We start from the raw sequence: 18,680 nt of genomic DNA on the forward strand, positions 1-18,680 counted from the left end.
GATTATTTTCATATTAGAGTTTTTGAAATGTTTCTTTCTACATATGGTAAGTGGCTGCCTCCCTCCAAAACAACCACATAGCAATATTCTGAAAGGCATGATCATCTTCCAGGTCATTATCAAAGCAGCACTGAGAAGGTCCCTTATTCATGACCTTTTACTGTACAAAAAGTAACCTATAATTAATAATGCTTAATCTATTACCATTATTCATAGTCCCCCTTTACATTGGTCAGTAATTGGTCTATAGAAATGAGCTCAATTCTTTTAAATTTCCCAATGCATGTTTTGCTCTTTAATTCTTATTTAACAGAACCTAGGGCAGTTGACCTCATTTTGGAAATCAGTGTGCAAATATTTATATTTTGCCCTTTTCTTTTCATTTCATGAGACATCATAGTATTTTTAAATCAACATAAAAGTTAAACTTTTAACAAATGCAACACATGGATGGGATCATACCCCACAGAAAAACAAGACAAAACACAGAAAAATCAAAGACGAGAAAAGGTTATGGAAAATAAACCCCACTTGACAGATGAAAAGACTGGGCTGTTTTTTTCAATCCGTCATCAAACTCTTGTGGACAATTAATATTTCATGCTCTATATGAGGAAAGAAAATGGAATTTGACCTACAAATGTCTGAAACACACCTTATTCATTTATGATGTACTAATAACAAACATATATTCAGATAACAAATACATTATTGTTCAGAAAAGAGCCCCACATTAAAGGGTGATGTTCAGTCCAAGTAAATACAGAAAACTTGCCAAAACCATCTGTTTGACTCCCGATGATCTCATTTGTTTTCATCAAACGATATTGAGTTTTTTCAAATTAGATTAATCTTCTGCTCAGTTGTTAGGCAATTCGGATAAAAATGTGTAACTATTATTAGTATAAAAATAATCTCAAAAGCACAGTAAAATACTTGCCTGAGAGAAATTAGTTATGATTTACTTTTTTTTTTAAAGAATATTCTAGCTTCACAAAAGCTAAGGACAATTTAGTAAGCAGCACTATTCCACAAACACCTAGCCCATGGATTAGTAAATAATTGTTAAATTAATGAACGAATGGAACACATTAATCGCATTCAATTAAACAAAACAGGAACACAAATCCATGCACACACAAAACCTTTCTAAGAATACTTTTGAAATATGAACTTTCCTATTTCTGTTCTCAAGTAGATGTACTCTCCTACCATTGCCTCTTCAATATCAGCATCTTTTTCGGAGGAAAATAAGTCAAAGTCATGATAGGCTGTTATATTTTTGTCTGACCCTTCTACCCCTCCTCAAATAATCAACAAACAAACAAAAACTTATTACAGAATTGTTTTAATTCAGATTTGTTTAATTCAGGGAAGCCTAGAAACTGATACTTTAACAACTTCCCCAGGTGATTTTGAGTGACAGGCAATGACTAAGACCTATGTCATGCCTCTGTGTGTGCCAGAATCTTCACCCAGGAACCTTCTGCAGAGCAGCCCTTTTTTGAATGTGATTAACTTTTACTTGTTCATAAATATGCATTGCTCTTCTGGAAAGCATTCCCAGGCACATCCCCAATTCCTTGCCTGCTAGCTATCTTCCTTCTCTTCGGATATGGTTTGGCTGTGTCCCTACCCAAATCTTGTCTTGAATTATAATCCCCACAATCCCCACATGCTGTGGGAAGGACCTAGTGGGAGGTAATTGAATCATGGGGGTGGTTTCCCTCATGCTGTTCTCATAATAGTGAGTGAGTTCTCATGAGATCCGATGGTTTTATAAGTGTCTGGCAGCTCCTACTGCCCTGTGAAGAGGTGCCTTCCACCATGATTGTAAGTTTCCTGAGGCCTCCCTAGCCATGTGGAACTGTGAGTTAACTAAACCACTTTTCTTTATAAGTTACCCAGTCTTGGGTATTTCCTTACAGCAATGTGGAAATGGACTAACATACCTTCTCTCTGCACTTGGACATGACTTCCCAGAGAACTTCTCAACTAGATGGTACTTCTGTGTGTCCCCTCCATGAACCATCCCCCCACCCTAGTCCATGGAAAAATGGTCTTCCATGAAACTGGTCTCTGATGCCAAAAAACCTGGGAACCACTGTGTTAAATGCTCTGAAAAATGAGGCTCCATTTATTTGCTAAGGAGACCCCACTGAATATTATGTTATATATATATATAAATATATAATATAAATATATATATTTGTGTTAAAAATTATAATATGTCTAACTTATATATAAATTATATTATATATAATATACATAAATTATATATAACATATATAAATTCTTTGACCCTAAGACAATCATGCTTAGATATTATTTATTTTTAAAGTAAAGTATCAGCAAACTTCTCCCTTACTATGATCCTCACTAAATCACTCTCATTGAGCAAGAACAGTCAAAAGCTTCAGTATGAATATGCAGGTGCTTGTTAGAGGACTTATCAGAAATGCAGCTGCTACTACTGTCTCAGAATTTCTGCCTCACACTGATTTGCTGTTGTTGTTTTCTTCTATATGAATGCAGAATGCAAAAGAGTTACAGAGTGGCTTACTGGGATTTCTTGGAAGGCCAAACCCAGATTGGGTTAATGCAGATCTGAGGGGCCTCAGGGAATGCCCTCATGAGAGTCTCCCTCCAGTCCCTATTCCTTTACTATATAAGGCTCTTTGGTTTTAGCTTCTCACCTTTACTCATACTCAAAGCAAAAATACAAGGTACAACCTAACTGCCCAAAAATGTGGTCAGAAACAACCAAAGGAATGTTGGTGCATTCTTACAACAGAATCTCATGCATCTATTAGGGACAATATGTCCAAACAACAGAGCTTATGCCCTAATGTTCAGTGGGAAAAAATATAAATAATGCAATATGAGTAGTAAAATATCAACCCTGTAAACACTTTTACATGGGAAAATACAGAAATAAATGTATCAAATGATAACAATTGTTACTTCTGGATGGTGAAATGTTTTTTCCTGCTTTTCCACAGTTTAAACTATTTTTTGAGGATTCTCCTATGAGCATACGTTACAATTCCAATCAAAAAAAAAAAAAACTTTCCAAAATACTGGGAGTCTCCAGTACTTACGAGTGAACAGGACTGTGTCCCTTCAAACCCCTGAGACAAGCACTGTATTATGCAGTAGAAAGAGAGAGAATGAAGGGTGCTTCTTTAACATCCACCCCACGGCCCCTGAAAAGTCAGACTCACTGTATTAGTTAATTTTCAACACTGCTACACGGAACTGCCCAAGACTGAGGAATTTATAAAGGAAAGAGGCGTAATTGACTCACAGCTCAGCATGGCTGGGGAGGCCTCAGGAAACTTACAATCATGGCGAAAGGTGAAGAGGAAGCAAGGCACCGTCTTCACAAGGCAGCAGGAAGGAGAAGTGCCAAGCAAATCAGGAAGAGCCTCTTATAAAACCATCAGATCTTGTGAACAGCATAGGGGAAACCATCAACATGATTCAATTACCTCCCCCGGGGTCTCTCCCTTGACATACAGGGATTATGGGGATTAGACTTCAAGAAGAGATTTGTGGGGCCACACAGAGCCAAACCATATCACCCATTCAGGAATCCCTCTCATGAAGATCCACCTCAGGGAAGGGCAGGATTCTTGACCTCCCACCAAATACCTTGGGATTTCCATTAGGAAGAGAACTCAGGATACTGTACCTGCTGGCGCATTCTTGACCAGTTTGGTTAGAAGAAGCTTATCATCATAAGCCCAAAAAGAATGTTCAGGAAATGTGTCTGTCTTGGGTCTCTTTCCCTTGAAAGATTAGGATAAGAGAAGGAATGGGTGGTGATAAAGGAACTAACAAGTCAAGAAGGCTACACACACTGCATGAGAAAGCTCCCTACCACACGACCAATCATGGAGCAGCAAACGGAGAGCCTGTCAAGCATGGAAAGGGCACCAATTATACTTCTATGACCTGAGAGATGGTGACATGCAATACGGTGAATGCATCTTTCCATGTTAGTCCCTCCAACACAGTTGTCCTCATTTTTTGTTTTTTGTCTTTTTTTTTTTTGAGATGGAGTTTCACTTTGTCACCCAGCTGTAGTGCAGTGGCATGATCTTGGAAGTGTAGTGCAGTGGCATGATCACTGCAACTGCCTCCTGGGTTCAGCACTTCTCCTGCCTCCACCTCCCCAGTAGCTGGGATTTTAGGCACCCACCACCACACCTGGCTAATTTTTGTATTTTTAGTAGAGACAGGGTTTTATTATGTTGCCCAGGCTGGTCTCAAACTCCTGACTTAAACTGATCTGCCCACCTTGGCCTCCCAAAGTGCTGGGATTACAGGCGTGAGCCACAGTGCCTGATCCTGCTGTCCTGATTTAACAAATGAGGTGATGAGATCAAGGGAGGGTCCATGTCTCCCCTTGCTGACATGGAAATGTGGTAGATGAGTTTCCTGAAGCTTAAGACAATAGACATTTATTGTCTCACAGTTCTGGAAGCTAAAAGTCCAAGATCCAGGTGTCGGCAGGGCATGCTGCCTCTAGGCGGGTGGCAGCGTCACTCCAGCTTCTGCTACGCTATGTGTGTCTCTGTCTGTCTCTGTTTCTTCCTCTTCTTATAAAGACACCAGTCACATTGAATTTGGAGCCACTCAAATTCAGTATGAATTCATCTTAATTAACTGTATCTGCAAAAGGCCTAGTTCCAAACAAGGTCACATGCTAAGATTCCAAGTGGATGTGAAATTTTGGGGAACACTCTGCCACCCAGTACACTTGGATTCTGATTCAACAGGGTGACTTCAGAGCCCACACCCTGAACACTGGGCTAATGCTGCCTCCTGTGTGCCCCCACGCTGTGAAGCGCTGTTGACATATTGACGGTGTGAAATCCCCAGGGAGCTGGCCATCTACATGAAACACAGAGGGGAAAAATCACACCACTGCAGTATCCATGTGGGCTTCTGGAGGTCACAGAAATCTAAAGGGAACATGGTAGATAAGGGCTGGGCACCTTGAACACAGGCAGCGCCCAGATAGGTTGGGGAAAAGATCTAAGCTAAGGCCATGGGAGAAGTGAGACCAGGAACAGCACATTCCAGACAGAGCACGGGGCTGGAGGGCAATGGAAAATGAGGCTGGAGTAAGGAGGCATTAGAGATGCTTCAAAGACAGGCGAAGGGACTTAGATCTACTTTAGAAGGAAAGGAAAATTTTAATGAGGACCAAAATGATAAAATACAGGCTTAAAGACTTCTCTGGCAGAGGTGGGCAGGGTGAGCGTGACGCCTGGAAAAACTGAGTGTTGAAACTTGTTGACAAAATATGTTCATGTGCGTGTGTACAAATATGCAGGGCATGGTGATTGCCTCTTCTCTACAACATTTTAACAACCTGCCTTAGACAATAAACCAAATATGCAGATGCTCACATAGTTTCATCTCTCTTCCAGGAGAGCACCCTTCCTTCCAGCCCCAGACACACACATACACACACACACACACACCCCCTCTCCTCCCCACTCACGTGCACCCCAGCCAAGAGCTGAGTGAAAAGAAAGGTGAGAGAAAGAGAAATAAAAATGCCTGAAGCAGCAGCAGGAGAGAAGACGGCCAAGACATCAATCACCTTTGCACTGCTCACAACAGGCTCCCCTCTGCTTGATGGCCAGGGCGCAGTCTCGGGACAGCACGGGGCACTTCTCTCTCTTACATGTCACTTCCTTGTTCTAGGTAAAAAGAGACAGGAAACATTTGAAATAAACATCAAACAGAATTCCCCAAATCCTAACACATAGCAGAGGTTTTCCCAGCCCGCCTCTTATGTTGCCTTAACTTGGCAAGAAAACACTGTGAGAGTGAATAGGATTTTGCTGTCTCTGAAACAGAAATTCCCACCCAGGAACGCAGGACTTTGGAGATCAGAGTCAGAGAAGAGGAGATGAAAAGTCCCTTCTTTAAAAAGCCAGCTTCACCTAGATAACCGATTGCCGAGGGAGAAGTTGTCTCCTGCTCTGTTCTAAGGTTTCTTTTTAGTACACACTACAGAAACGATAATATTTACGTAAACCATATTTTGCCTGTTTGGCTACCTGAGCCAGGACTACATCGTGAGAACAAAAATATTTTCACATTGCTGTCCAACAATCCTTAATAGTAGAGTGCATTAAAATGCAGCAATCTAAAGTTCCAACTTAAATAATGACAAAATTGAGTATTGAATCGGCTCGGTAAAAGAAAAAATAATATTCTATATTCCAAGCAGAGACACGGTCCTCAGTGTTTTATAGCTGTGGGACAGCTGCGTTATATTAGCACTTACGCTAATGAAAGTGTGGTGAACATTTGCATCTTTGGTTTTTTCCTGAAAAGTTAGCTGTTAAAATGTCTTAGAGAAGATACAAACGTGACTGTATATGTCTGCTTGCATGTGGATTGTATGCACCTGAACCAAAAATACTGTCTCAAAAATTCAACAAAATGTGAGCTTTACCAAGTGACCACATGCTAGGTGCTTTCATTCTCACTCAAATTCTGTGAGGTCAGCATCATTATCCCCATTTCACAAACAAGAAAACTGCTGCTCAGAGAAAGTAGCTGACATTTCCAAGATTTCCCAGCTTTCAAGTGGGAGAGATGGAATTCAAGATGAAGACATAAACGCGTGCGCACCTATGCCCTTCCCTGGATGACAGCAAGCACTATCAGTGCCTGATTTGGAGGCAGGTTGGAGAGGAGCAACTGGCCAGCTCTGCTCACCTTGAAATGAATCGGCAACTCTCTTGGAATATGTACTAATAAAAAAGAAATCCAGACTCGGCCCTGACAACAAATTTGAGACACTCCTCAAGTATAACCAGTATGCTTCAATGTCATGAAACTAAGGAAGATCTCACCATTTTTTCCTCAGAACCAAGGAGATACATGCCAGCCTGCAGGGATGTGTGTGTGTGTGTGTGTGTGTGTGTGTGTGCACGTGCACATGTGTGTGTCCCTGAGTGCTTTGTATGTGTGTACATGTATGTATGTGTGTGTGCCTGCAAGCTTGTGTGGGTGCACATATGTGTTTGCATGCGTGTGTGTGTGTGTGTGTGTGTGTGTGTGTGTGTGTTGGAGTCTGGGAGCCCAAACCAAGCTCAGACACCAGGGTCCAACTCTAAGGTAGTTTCAAAATAAAACTTGTCACCTTCTATGCCGCTCTGAAATTCCCTGCGAGTTCCAGAGCCCCCCAAGATGCTTCCAGGGTCCGATTCTAAAATAAATCTAGGTTGCCATCGCCTCTTCTCTCAAAGATCAGAACATCTGCGGGTCCCAGAACCCCACTCCCTCTGACTCATAGTCACAACTGCCCGAGAGTGAGTCTTATGGGGAGGGTTGGGCCTTGCCTTGCCTACAGCTGTTTCCACATCAGTCCTGTTATTTCCCTACCCCACGGCTTTTGCAAGGCCAACTGAGGCACAGAAACAATAAGCCATGACCAGCGTTGCTCAAACGTTTCCGCTGAATAGCACACATAGAAAACGACTCTCATTTCAGTTAAGGAACACTGGGATGAACATGGTGAATATTCCTGAACAGTCCCAGGACTTGTCCAACACCCAGAGAAAGGAGATCGATCCACAGTCACCTGCACCCCACACCTGCACCCCACACCTGCACCCCACACCTGCACCCCACACCTGCACCACACACCTGCACCACACACCTGCACCACACACCTGCACCCCACACCTGCAGGGGTTGCTGCTGCTGTTTTTTTTCTGGTTCTCCTTATGATGAGAGGGTGACCTGAATCATTTGTCGTCCAGTCTCTCTCTCTCTCTCGCTCTCTTTCTTTTTTGGGGATCTGTATATGGTGCATGCTCTCAAGGGACTAACCTCATTTAGTTCTAAAATCCTGTAAGATAGTAACCTTCATCCTTCGCTGCAAATTAGTATCCCCTGTGGAGGTCTTAACAAACACTGGTGTGGTCTCCCAACCCCTGAAGCTCAGATCTGGTTCATCTAAGTACCAGGCATGGGTATTTGTTCAAGGTCCCAGGTAATTCCAACAAACATTGGGTTGAAAACTACTGCTGTTGGGAGAGTATTTCTGTGGCCACTGGGGCTGAGCTGGGATAAGGAGCTGTCCACAGTCCCTTTATGAACAGCAGACCTACAATCTGAAGCTAAGCATGCTGGCTCCATGTCCCCCAGAACTCCTTCCCTCACCCCGTCTTCTCCATGATGATGGTGGCATCAAGGCTAACTATAAGTCATGGTCCTTAGATTTATTTTTATAATTCTTTTCTTAAGTTACAAAAGTCATACATTGTTATGGTAACCATTCAAATTAATGAGACATATTTTTAAAAAATTAATAATCTCCCCCACTCCCGCCAAAGTCATCAAGGACTTTTTCTTCCACTCAGACACATATTTAATAACTGTAGAAATCCAAAAGAATTAGCATCACACCTTGAAGTTGTGAGTGAAGCTGTGGATTGGCTTGACTGGGCTCAGCCACTGAGCTGCCTCAATGGCTAAGGAACAGGATATAACTATGCGGACTTCTATGTTGTCTTAATCTCATTGTATGTAGTATGTATTTAGTTTCAATAAAGCATTTGTACCAATGGCTCTGGAGTTTGAAGGAAGACCAAAGGAATGTGTAGTGATTCTGAATACGATGTAGACCTATGCAGCAGAGCTATAGGGCAGAAGATTAACAAAGTCCTATCTTCCAGTACCAGGATGGTCATGAGTGGCAGTCCCATCTAAACAGGTCACTAGGGCTAGAAGGCTGGACCCTGCCCTCTCTGTCTCTGAACTATGATGGGTTCTTGCTCCCTCCAGAATATACATGCTGTTTGGCACTGTTGACAGTAACTTTGTTTTGAAAAGCGTAGTTCTTGCAAGCTATATTTCGATACTGACTCTCCCACCCCAGGACAATTGTGAAAGGAACTTCATTAACAGCGCTTCTGTTACCAGAACTTTTTGGCTTTATGCATTCAGCAAACCTGGCTGCAGCCTTAGCCAAGGGCCACTCCCAAGCACATCTCCCTCTCTGAAAGGAAGAATATTCAGATACGGAGAGTTCAAAGCTCTAGGGGCAGTCAAAGTGAAGACTTAATCTGGGATCTGATAAATGGGAAGGTATACACTCGCTTAAATATAGGAACTCTTTGCTGACTTAGAAACCTGGGAGCCAGTCAAAATCCATCACAGGATCCCAAGATTCATAATAAATAGCTTATAATTACAGTCCAGCATAAAAGTTATTCCAACCAGATGGTTTGTAGATTCACATCTGGAATTTTTTTTTTTTTTTTGTACATACACAGAAAGCAAACCTAAACCGTAGCTGTAGGTTTAGTGGGTTTCTCCCCCTCTGATTATACTGGAAGTTTTTAAATATCCTATCAATGGTCGCATTGGTACAGAGCTGCCATATCTGATCATTGCCCTGGTGTCTGATTGGCGTGGATGTGGACTATGTCTTTGGAATCCCAGGCCTTCCAAAAAAAAAATTTAAAAGCTCAGGGAATTGCTGGTGAGAGCTTGGTTTCCTCCATTTCCTTAATTGAGTCCAGCAGCTACAGAGTAAATGCAAACACAGGTTAATTAAGAGCACTCCATTCGCTTTCCCAATTTTCCCAAGAGACAAAAACACTTGTCCTGGAGCCAGTGGCTCTGGTGAGAAGTGGCACACGCAAAGCCAGGCCTTCAGGACTCCCTCATCCCCGGGCTGCCTCATGCCCACATGCACTACGTGTCATTCCCCACCGTGGCTCGAGGTCATGGTTCATTCCGTCCACATCTTCATTCAAGAAACATTTTCTAATACTGGCTCACACTTACTGAACTCATTCTATGTGTGTTCAGGCTCTGTGCTAAGAATCTTATGCGCATTTTTTACACCATAAATTCCTCATGATCGCCATCTTACAGAGGAAGGATCACGGTTAGGAATCTTGCCCAGGGTCGCCCAAGAGACAGATCTGGAATACAAATAGAGATCTGTCGTTAAATGCACTTTGCTACTTCCCAGGCTTTCAGAATACAGAAGAGAACAAAACAATGTTCCTGCCCCGAGGCCCCAGGGGAGACTGGTGCCTTCCTGGTCGCTCCAGACAGGAACTCTCCAACGAGAGCAGAGCGACTCCAGGAGCCTGTGTCATGGCCAACCTCGGAAAGGTCTGCAGACACCAGCTGTTTTCTGGTAACAAGGAAAGTCGTTCCAATTTGTATATCAACGGAGATGTGCCTATCATGCCTCCAAAACTCAGACTGGCATCTTCAAACAGTTTTCCCCAAATTCCAGCTTGGGTTTGAGTCTCCTCAGATCTAAACAAGAGCAATGGTGGTAAAAATGCACTCAAGGAAAAGGTCAGAACCTAACCAATGAATAAGAGCAATAAACCTCACTGCATCTTTCATCCTCAGCCTCCCATGTGTCCCTATTTCTAGGGTTGCCAGCGTTGCCAGTCAGTGGTCTACCTGTTGTCGAAGGTGTCTGCACTACTGCCTCCTTTCAGGAAGATCATTAACCGATTCTCTAACATTGATCAAATACATCAAAACCCAAAACATAGCCCCTAGAGGCACATTAAATGAAGTGCCAACATGAAAAACTAAAACGGGGCATAGGGAGTAAAACATTTTTAAAGAATCAACATGACTGGCAACAAAGCTCTATAAGGATGTGAGCCAAACCACAGCTTCAGCCACAAGCCAAGTTCAAGCAGGATTCCGGCAACCAGTTTGCTGTGCCTGAGATCTGCCACGCGATGGCAGCACAGAGTGCCCTGGTCTCCTAAACTGCAGCCCCAAGACCGCCAGCGCCTCGGGAGCATTTCTCAGTGTCTGGTGTGGAGGGAAATGAGCTCTCCCGTGAGCATAGCGCGGAGGGGTACCCAGAAGACAGCAGAGCACCACTGTGAAACGTTCTTGTGTGATTTCCTCAACCAGAAAACCATGCTTTTAAGATGCTTCTGTTCTATTCCAAGCCCCAATGTCTTGAACGTTTTTTTTTTTTTGTTTTTTTTTTTTTCAAAGATTCTTCCAGAACCAATCCTATTATGGAATAAGAAAAGTATTCCCTGATCTTTCATTTATAATAACAAATAATAGAATCAAAGTCTGGAGAGGAAAACACAGCAGCTAATAAGATGAAGGTAGGATCCTTTATTTTTAGACTATGAAACACCATCACAAATCCCTTGAAATAAGAGTGGACATGAAAATACCTCGTGCCTGCCTGCTGGTCTTCCACTTGATAAGCCATGCTACGAAGGTGACAGATCAGCATGAGACCCTTCCCCTAGATGATGGCGTTATTTTCCCTCCATCCCTGTCTCCGATGACAGCAAAGCCCGCCTGGGAGGCAAACAGCTGTCATTTGGCAAACTAGCAAATTCAAAGTGGCAGATCCTTTTTCAGAAAATCAAGAAGACTGTGAGGTTGTGCTATGTTTTTCTGCCCGAGTGAACAATACTCAATATGTCAATGAAGCACACAGGCCAGGTAGTGTGACTGTAGGGAATAAAGCGACAGAGTCCCCTGTTATTTCATCGCAGTAGTATGTTTTGGAGAGGAGCTTACAGATTTTGCTGCCTTCAAGAATTCCCCACTAAAATACAAATACCCTTGTGGGTAGAACCACATTCTTCCCAAATAGCCAGTTTCCCATGTTATCAGCTCCTAGGACAGATGCCCCAGCCTGGCGATTTTGAGAGGAAATGTCGCTTAGCCATGGAGGCTCCAAAGGTGAAAACAAAGCCATGGCCCATGTGTCACTATACTCAGTGCTGTGGGAGACAGACAGAAATCATGCAGCAAGGGTCCCAGTCTCCAGAAACCTACAGGTTCTTGGGGAAATAAGACAACAGGCAACAGCAGATCACACAAACACTGCGGTGTAACCTCTGGCACAGCAAGAAGCACGAAAGAGAATTTCACCTTGATTCGAAAGCCGTCATCCTTGGTGAGCACAAACAGGACACTTTCATGCTTACTCAAATGTTTATCATCAGAGAATTTACACAATAATGTTTCACGTGGAGAGGCTCAAGATGGCTCAAGTAGGAATTTGTTGTTAGGCATATGGATGTCTTATTTCAAGTGCCCCAAGGAGGAGGGAGCAGGGGAAGCTGATCCCACATCAACGTATATATTCTCATTGGAATTTCTAGTCTCTCTGTGTATGAAGTCAAAGAGGTCAACTTCTCCTTGAAGTATTCCTGGAATTGTGTTGTAACACAATTCCAGATCCCAAAGAGCCACAAGGAACTTTATAGCACTTTTGAACACAGGTCACAATTTCTCCCAGGCAATATTATACCGCTTCTCATAAACAGAAGAATAATACTTCATGTTTACATAGCACTTTTCTTCTAAAGACCTCTGTAGACAGTATTTCATTAATCCTCACAGGTTGCTTAAGATTTGCAGATGGAGAAATAGCACACAATGAAGCTGACTGTCTCAGATCTCTCAAAGAAGCAGCGAGCAGCAGACCTGGGAACACAACCCAGTTCCCAGCCTGGCTTATGGGACCAGCTGGGAAGGTTAGTTTGTAAGGCACAGCACTAAAATGTATAGGAGTATCATATTCAAATTAGGTTAGCTCCAATAGGACTGTTGAGATTTTAGGAATAGACCAGTATGGAGTTAAGCTAGTCTGCAGATTTTTCTGGACAGACCACCGGGGTCAAAACAGACGAGGTCTCCTGCCACGTTTCTGCCCTGGTACGAGATAACCTATGAGAGGTGCCATGGAAGGGATCAGCCAGGATTTGGGCAAGCAGACCTGACTTGAAGCCTTCGAGGTTTTAGAATGAAGAGATGGACACAAAAGCTAAGAAAGGAAGTGTGTTGGCAGCAACCAAAGACCCAAAGGGGCCAGATTTCATTGCTTTTCTTTGCAGCAGGGTCTTGCTCCATGACCCAGGCTGGAATGCAGTGGCACAGCCATGGCTCACAGCAGCCTCATCCTCCCAAACTCAAACAATCTCTCATCTCAGCCTCCAGAAGTAGCTGGGACTACAGGCGTACACCATCACAGTTGTCTAATTTATTTTTATTTTTTTGTAGAGACAAGGCCTCACTGTGTTTCCCAGGCTGGTCTCAAATTCCTGTGCTCAAGCGATCCTCCCACCTTGGCCTCCCAAAGTGCTGGGATTACAGCTGTGAGCCAGCCACTGCACCCAATGAGATTTCATTGCTTATCAGCGGTTCTGATCATTGGAAATGGTAAAATAAAGTGATGACCTCTCTACAACCTTTGGTCAGGGGACATCCTTAACAAGTGAGCATGAACTCACAGAGAGGACAGAATGCAAGCTTGTACCTGTTCCAGCCCGTCTCCTTTGGACAAAATCTGTTCTCAATCTCTTGGAAAAAAATAGCAGAGCATGGGTGGGGGGGGCCTGAGATAGCCCAGTGGTTGCCAATGGCAGTATTAAATTTGATTGATGATTTATTATTTTAATTAAGCTTTTCCTTTCTCATTCTTCATTACTGATAGGAAAATTGAGTTCCCCATAACTCTTACACAGAAATATCTGGAAGAAAAAAATAAAAGGCAGGTTGATCAGCCACGAAACCTAAGCATACAAGTGCAAGGCTCTGGGTCATGTCTCTCAACTCAACAGAACTTGAAAAAAATAGAGAGAAAGGCAAAATGAATGAAAACCTTTCTAAGGTGAAGAAGATGAAGCTGAAAGGGAAAAGGACCCGAACTCCCCAGCTGAAAGAAGTGGTTTCCCCCAAGATCTCCTTCCCAACTGAGTTTAGTCCAAGAGATGGGAGGTGTCCACTGTGGCCTCTGCATACTATGCCTCAAGCCTTTAAGGTAAAGTGGCATTTTCAGAACTTTCTGCAACCCCAACCTCCACTGCTTTTGCAAATCCCTTCCATAGTCAGGGCCACAAACAAAGCTGATCCATCTCTAACCAAACAAGGAAGTAACATACCACTTTTTGCAGGTAGGTTGCTGAACTATTAAGAATAATAACACTCGACATTTGTAGAAAACCTATTACATCCCCCACCATGCTGAATGTGTTTTGTGTATTTTGTCATTTAACCCTTGCAAAAAGCCTGAAGAAGACACTGATTTACCTCCCACCCCATCTTAAAGGTAAGTAAACTGAGGCACAGAAAGGTTAAATGGCTCCCACTGAGGTTTATATAGCCAGGGTAGAGATTCAAACCCAGCACTCTGATAGCAAAGCCTATGATTTCATCACTATGCTATACAGCTTGGTTTAGAGGCTAAATGAACCACCTTTCTCTTGAAGCTAAGAATTTAAATGTTTGCCTTTGTTAAGCACCCCATTCTCAGACCCTTATAAACCTCAGTGCTTTATGGTTTCATTTTGAACACACGAGTAAAAATAGTGCCTTTTAGGAAAGACAGATTAAGTCTCTGACTTAAAACAAGTCCCAGTCTCTGAGTGCCTGGTCATTTGCAAGGCTGACCAAAACCTGGACCCAAACCTGCCAAGTCCTCTCATTTCTTCTTTGACTTGAGCAGGAGGGCGTACTCTCCTGGGAGACTTGCAGCATCCCACGGCCATAATTTTGTAGACTTAATGTTAAAATGTCTTGCAAGAACATCACGCAATTCATTGCACTCCATCTGGGAGTGTTATTCTTTTTCCCTCCTGTCTAGGCTCAACGAGTCTTTACCCCAGAGACCCAGGACCTGGCAAACACTGCCTCCTCTGGCCCAGTTCACAGTGCAAACTCTGAACAAAGCTGCCCTTGAAGCCCGACCATTTAAAAAGACTTTATGAAGCCCACTGGGGCCCCCCGAGTATTTTGCAACAAGTCATATCCCATGAAGAAATTCACTTCTCTGCAACACAAAACAGAGGGAGATTAAAGAAAAAGGCAGGGGGGTGGAGGAAAGAAGTAAGACCCCCTGCGGTTCTGTCTGGCCAGAATCGTGTCTTTTCGTACCCATATCCTCTACAAAGACGATGTTCTGATGATGTATGGCCCTAATACATCACTAAATGACAGTGTTCTCCTGATCCTATACCTTGAAAATATGACACGTGCCAGCAGAGGCAACAGGGGATTAATAAGGAGGCCCTTCTGATATTTACGTTACCTATTTCCATTTTTTTAAGGGGCTTTAGTTTGTTGGAGGAATTTTTTTGGGTCCTATTCCGCTTAGAGTTTTAGGCCGGCTTTTTTTTTTTTTTTTTTCTGGCTTTTTCAAGAAACTCACGGAACAAAGAAACACAGGCCATTAGAGTGTCCCGCCCGCTCAAGTAGAGGTCTGATTTAAAACAGGGCAGTGTCAAACGGCTCCTCATTCTGTTTAATCATATTTTGAAATAGAACCAAAACATTAGAGATGGCAGAACACAAAACAACAACCACCAAATAAAAATAGTAGCCCAAAGAAAGTAGCACTGCCTGTTTCTTATTAGACTGCACATCATATAAGCAAAAGGCCTGCTGGCAACGGCACATTCGCGTAACTGGAGTGGACGGAACATGCAGAGCCAAGGATTAAGCCCCGTGGGCCCTGCCACAGATGCAGCTCTGCCACCGTGCTCAGTTCCCAAAAGCAAACCAAAAAAACAACAGGTAGGTTGCATCCCACTCCACCAGCGGACAGAAGCCAGGCGTGTGAACCGAGAGGGGTCATGGTGGCAGCCTGCCTTTACGTGGCCCAGATGCCTCAGCCAACACTTCTTTCTTCCTAACAGAAGGGACTCCAACAGCTGGCATGTGGGATGGGGTCGGTGCTGCAGAGAAAACTTCCAAAAAGAAAAAAAAGACTCCTGGGAAGAATTTGCAGGCCAAGGGTGAGAGAGAAGGAAGCCCTGCAAAGTGGTGCAGCTTCACGTGCAGGAGGACAGGCTGCCTCCTCAGCACCTCTGGTTATTTTACACCGTTGGGTGCCCTTCAGCACATGACGAATAATAAATCTGCTTCTTCCTCTGCCCAAAAGGAAAACAAAAAAGAAAGGGGCGATGAAATTCTATGAATATTTTTGCGCCTTTGTGGTGAGTTGTTTTGAACTAGGTAGAAGATGATAAACCACATATTGGGGGTCCAACTCCAACTACCCTGTAGGATCCGGGGCTCAGAAGGCATTAGTGGGTCTTTCCAGTCTCGGGGGGACAGTGCAGAATCTTCTGGCCAGGTTGGCGGGGGTTTTGGAGGGAGGTGGGAATGGGGGTAAAGAGTTAAAAGTGGTAATAAAATTATGTAACTCCATAGGAAAGCTCGAGACCTGACATTAAAGAAAGTGATACCTGGAGATGTTATTTTGACAGCCCCTTTCTTGACTTACTGCAATATAGGAAGTTGGGCTGTCTGGTATCAAAAGACATATGACTCAGTGGGCCTTTGAAATACACACAGAAATGACTCTCTGTCAAGGGTAGAAGAAGACTGAGCACAGACAAAACACAGAAACCAAATGTCTTAGATTCCTTTGGCAATTGGTGGTGGCAAAACCACTTCTTTGCAAGGCCAGCCCTGGAAGGTTGTCACTCTTGTCGTCACACATGTCTCATTCCTGGATCACATACCTATGGTGAACTCACCAGGTCCTCAGGTGTCCCTCATTCCTGTGGGTCAACAACAAGCCACGGAGCCAATGAAACAGATTTTTCACAGATTTCCCAGTGAAAGCCCAAGTGCTGTTGGGAGTTACAAAAATATCTGATCTTCACAAGTAAATGGAGCTGACATCCCAGGGAATAGGCAGGGAGGAGGAGCCACTCATAGCCCATCTGTCATTTTGACAAAGTAACTTTCTGGTCACCAGTGAGCCACTTTTAAAGACATCCGCACAATTGACCCCAACCACCAGCAATCACAGAGACTATCAAAGGCATCCCTGGGACAAAAAGCCGATCGGCTTTAGAGTTGGATCCTACGCTCCTCCCTCCAGGTAACAGTAAGAGTGGGGTGACACCTCAGTTGCTGGAAAGATCTCTGCTCCCAGGCAATCTTTACATTGGTACCAACTATAGGGGGTGTCCTGTTAGCCCAAGTAATGATAGGTAGGGAAGCAAAGGAATAGGAGCTCTCTAGCTGGCTAGAAATTTGCAGAACTGAAAATGTCAGCCTCGGACAGCATCCCCCATATGAAGGCAATTCTGTGAGCTATGGTGGGTCTGACTCATTCACCAAGGCCATTAGCACTGTGTTCTCTTCACCGAAGTTTTCCCAAGGGCCACATGCAGATGTCAGAAAAAAAAAAACTGGAGAAGCCACAGATTTATTTCCTCTGTTTAGAATGTAATTTTAATCCACTAGCATCCATTTGTAAACTCATTAAATCATCAAAGAATGCCAACTTTGCAAATAATCCATTTCTGAGATTAAGTTGTTATTTAAAAAAAATGAGAGCGGCCAATTACCCACAAAACATCATCAACATAAACTTGTTGCTGAAGGGATTCACAACATGTGCCCATTTTTAAAAGGAAAATATCAACCATGATTAGAACCCTTCATCGTTAATTTTAACAAGGGTTCCATCACAAAACAGCTTCCAGAAGCCTTCACACATCTAAAATAAGGCAAAAGTGTCAGCAGAAAAACAAATGGCCATGAGAAACATGTGGCACTGGGGCTATAAACTTGGATTTTTCTGCAGGTCAAACCTTTGCACTGCAGATCTCAGTTCTATCTGACCAAAAATCAACGAATCTGTTTAACTAATATTTTTGAGCCCGTGCTGCAGGCCAGGCACTATGCCAGGTTTTGATGAGAACAGAAAATATGAATCAGACACATCTTCTGCCCTAGAAGAGCTTACAGTCCAAGAGGGAGAGGGAGAGAGACTAAAGCCTAAACAGCACAGGCACCTCCCGTGTTGCAACATGAGAGGCAAGTGCTGGTTACCAGCTCAGAGAAGCGCAGAGGCTGGCCGGGAACTGTCAGTTTCGACCAAATTCCACTGCTACAAACTCCTTGAAATCATCCAGAGTTTCTTGGTTCTTTAGACACTACGTGGGCCACTGAAATGAGCCTTTGAAACGTTCTGTTATACAATCATCTCACTGAGACAGAATTTGACCTACATCTGTCAGCATTTTGGGATCTGACAATCCACAAATGAATCTCCTTCCATGATGACATTCCAATGTGCTCCAAATGAAGTGTAGCAACCTCACTCGGTGTTTTGAGCAGTTGAAGGGTTTGTTTCACATATATCACGAGAAAATAAGGGGTGCTTATCTTGTGCCATGATTTTCTTGCTCTATGAAATTGTAATATTTAACACACTTTGCTAGTCTTTCATCTACGTTTTAGCTAAAATATAAAACACAATACACTGAATTTTAACTTAAATTCTAAAACCAATAATTATCATGCTACCAAGTCCACCACAAGTAGTAACATTTATTTTTTTTAAAAGATTTTCTATAATTTTATTCTATAATGATATTACTCATCACACAGTTTGTTATGATTACATTAGTGTTTGTTGGAGATGGCTTTTCGTCTCTCAGTAGATTTGTTTAGTTTTCCCACCACCAAAAACAATACCCAAAATAGTGTAAGCGATGAAAAGGGCGAGTCATCAGGACAGAAAAAGCAAAGTTTAGAGTAGAAAGAAAAGTTCATCATTTATTTTGGGGAAGAAAAATAGTTAGATCTTCAAATTACCATATCAAAAAATTAAACCTAAATGGCACAGATGAATTCGCCCATCAAATACGCACTGA

The 18,680-nt window shown here is 43.0% G+C and overlaps 1 protein-coding gene across 2 annotated transcripts in view; it reads right to left on the bottom strand.

Moving 5' to 3' along the window:
* Positions 1-18,680, bottom strand: part of BMPER (BMP binding endothelial regulator) — a 235,566-nt gene that overhangs the window by 197,324 nt on the left and 19,562 nt on the right. For both annotated transcript variants that reach the window (XM_074379842.1, XM_010341296.3), the window contains exon 3: positions 5,618-5,717. In XM_074379842.1, the coding sequence (XP_074235943.1) occupies positions 5,618-5,717 (100 nt within the window). The remainder of the gene's footprint in view (positions 1-5,617; positions 5,718-18,680) is intronic.

The sequence above is a fragment of the Saimiri boliviensis genome, chromosome 10 (assembly GCF_048565385.1).
Source record: "Saimiri boliviensis isolate mSaiBol1 chromosome 10, mSaiBol1.pri, whole genome shotgun sequence".
NCBI lineage: Eukaryota > Metazoa > Chordata > Mammalia > Primates > Cebidae > Saimiri > Saimiri boliviensis.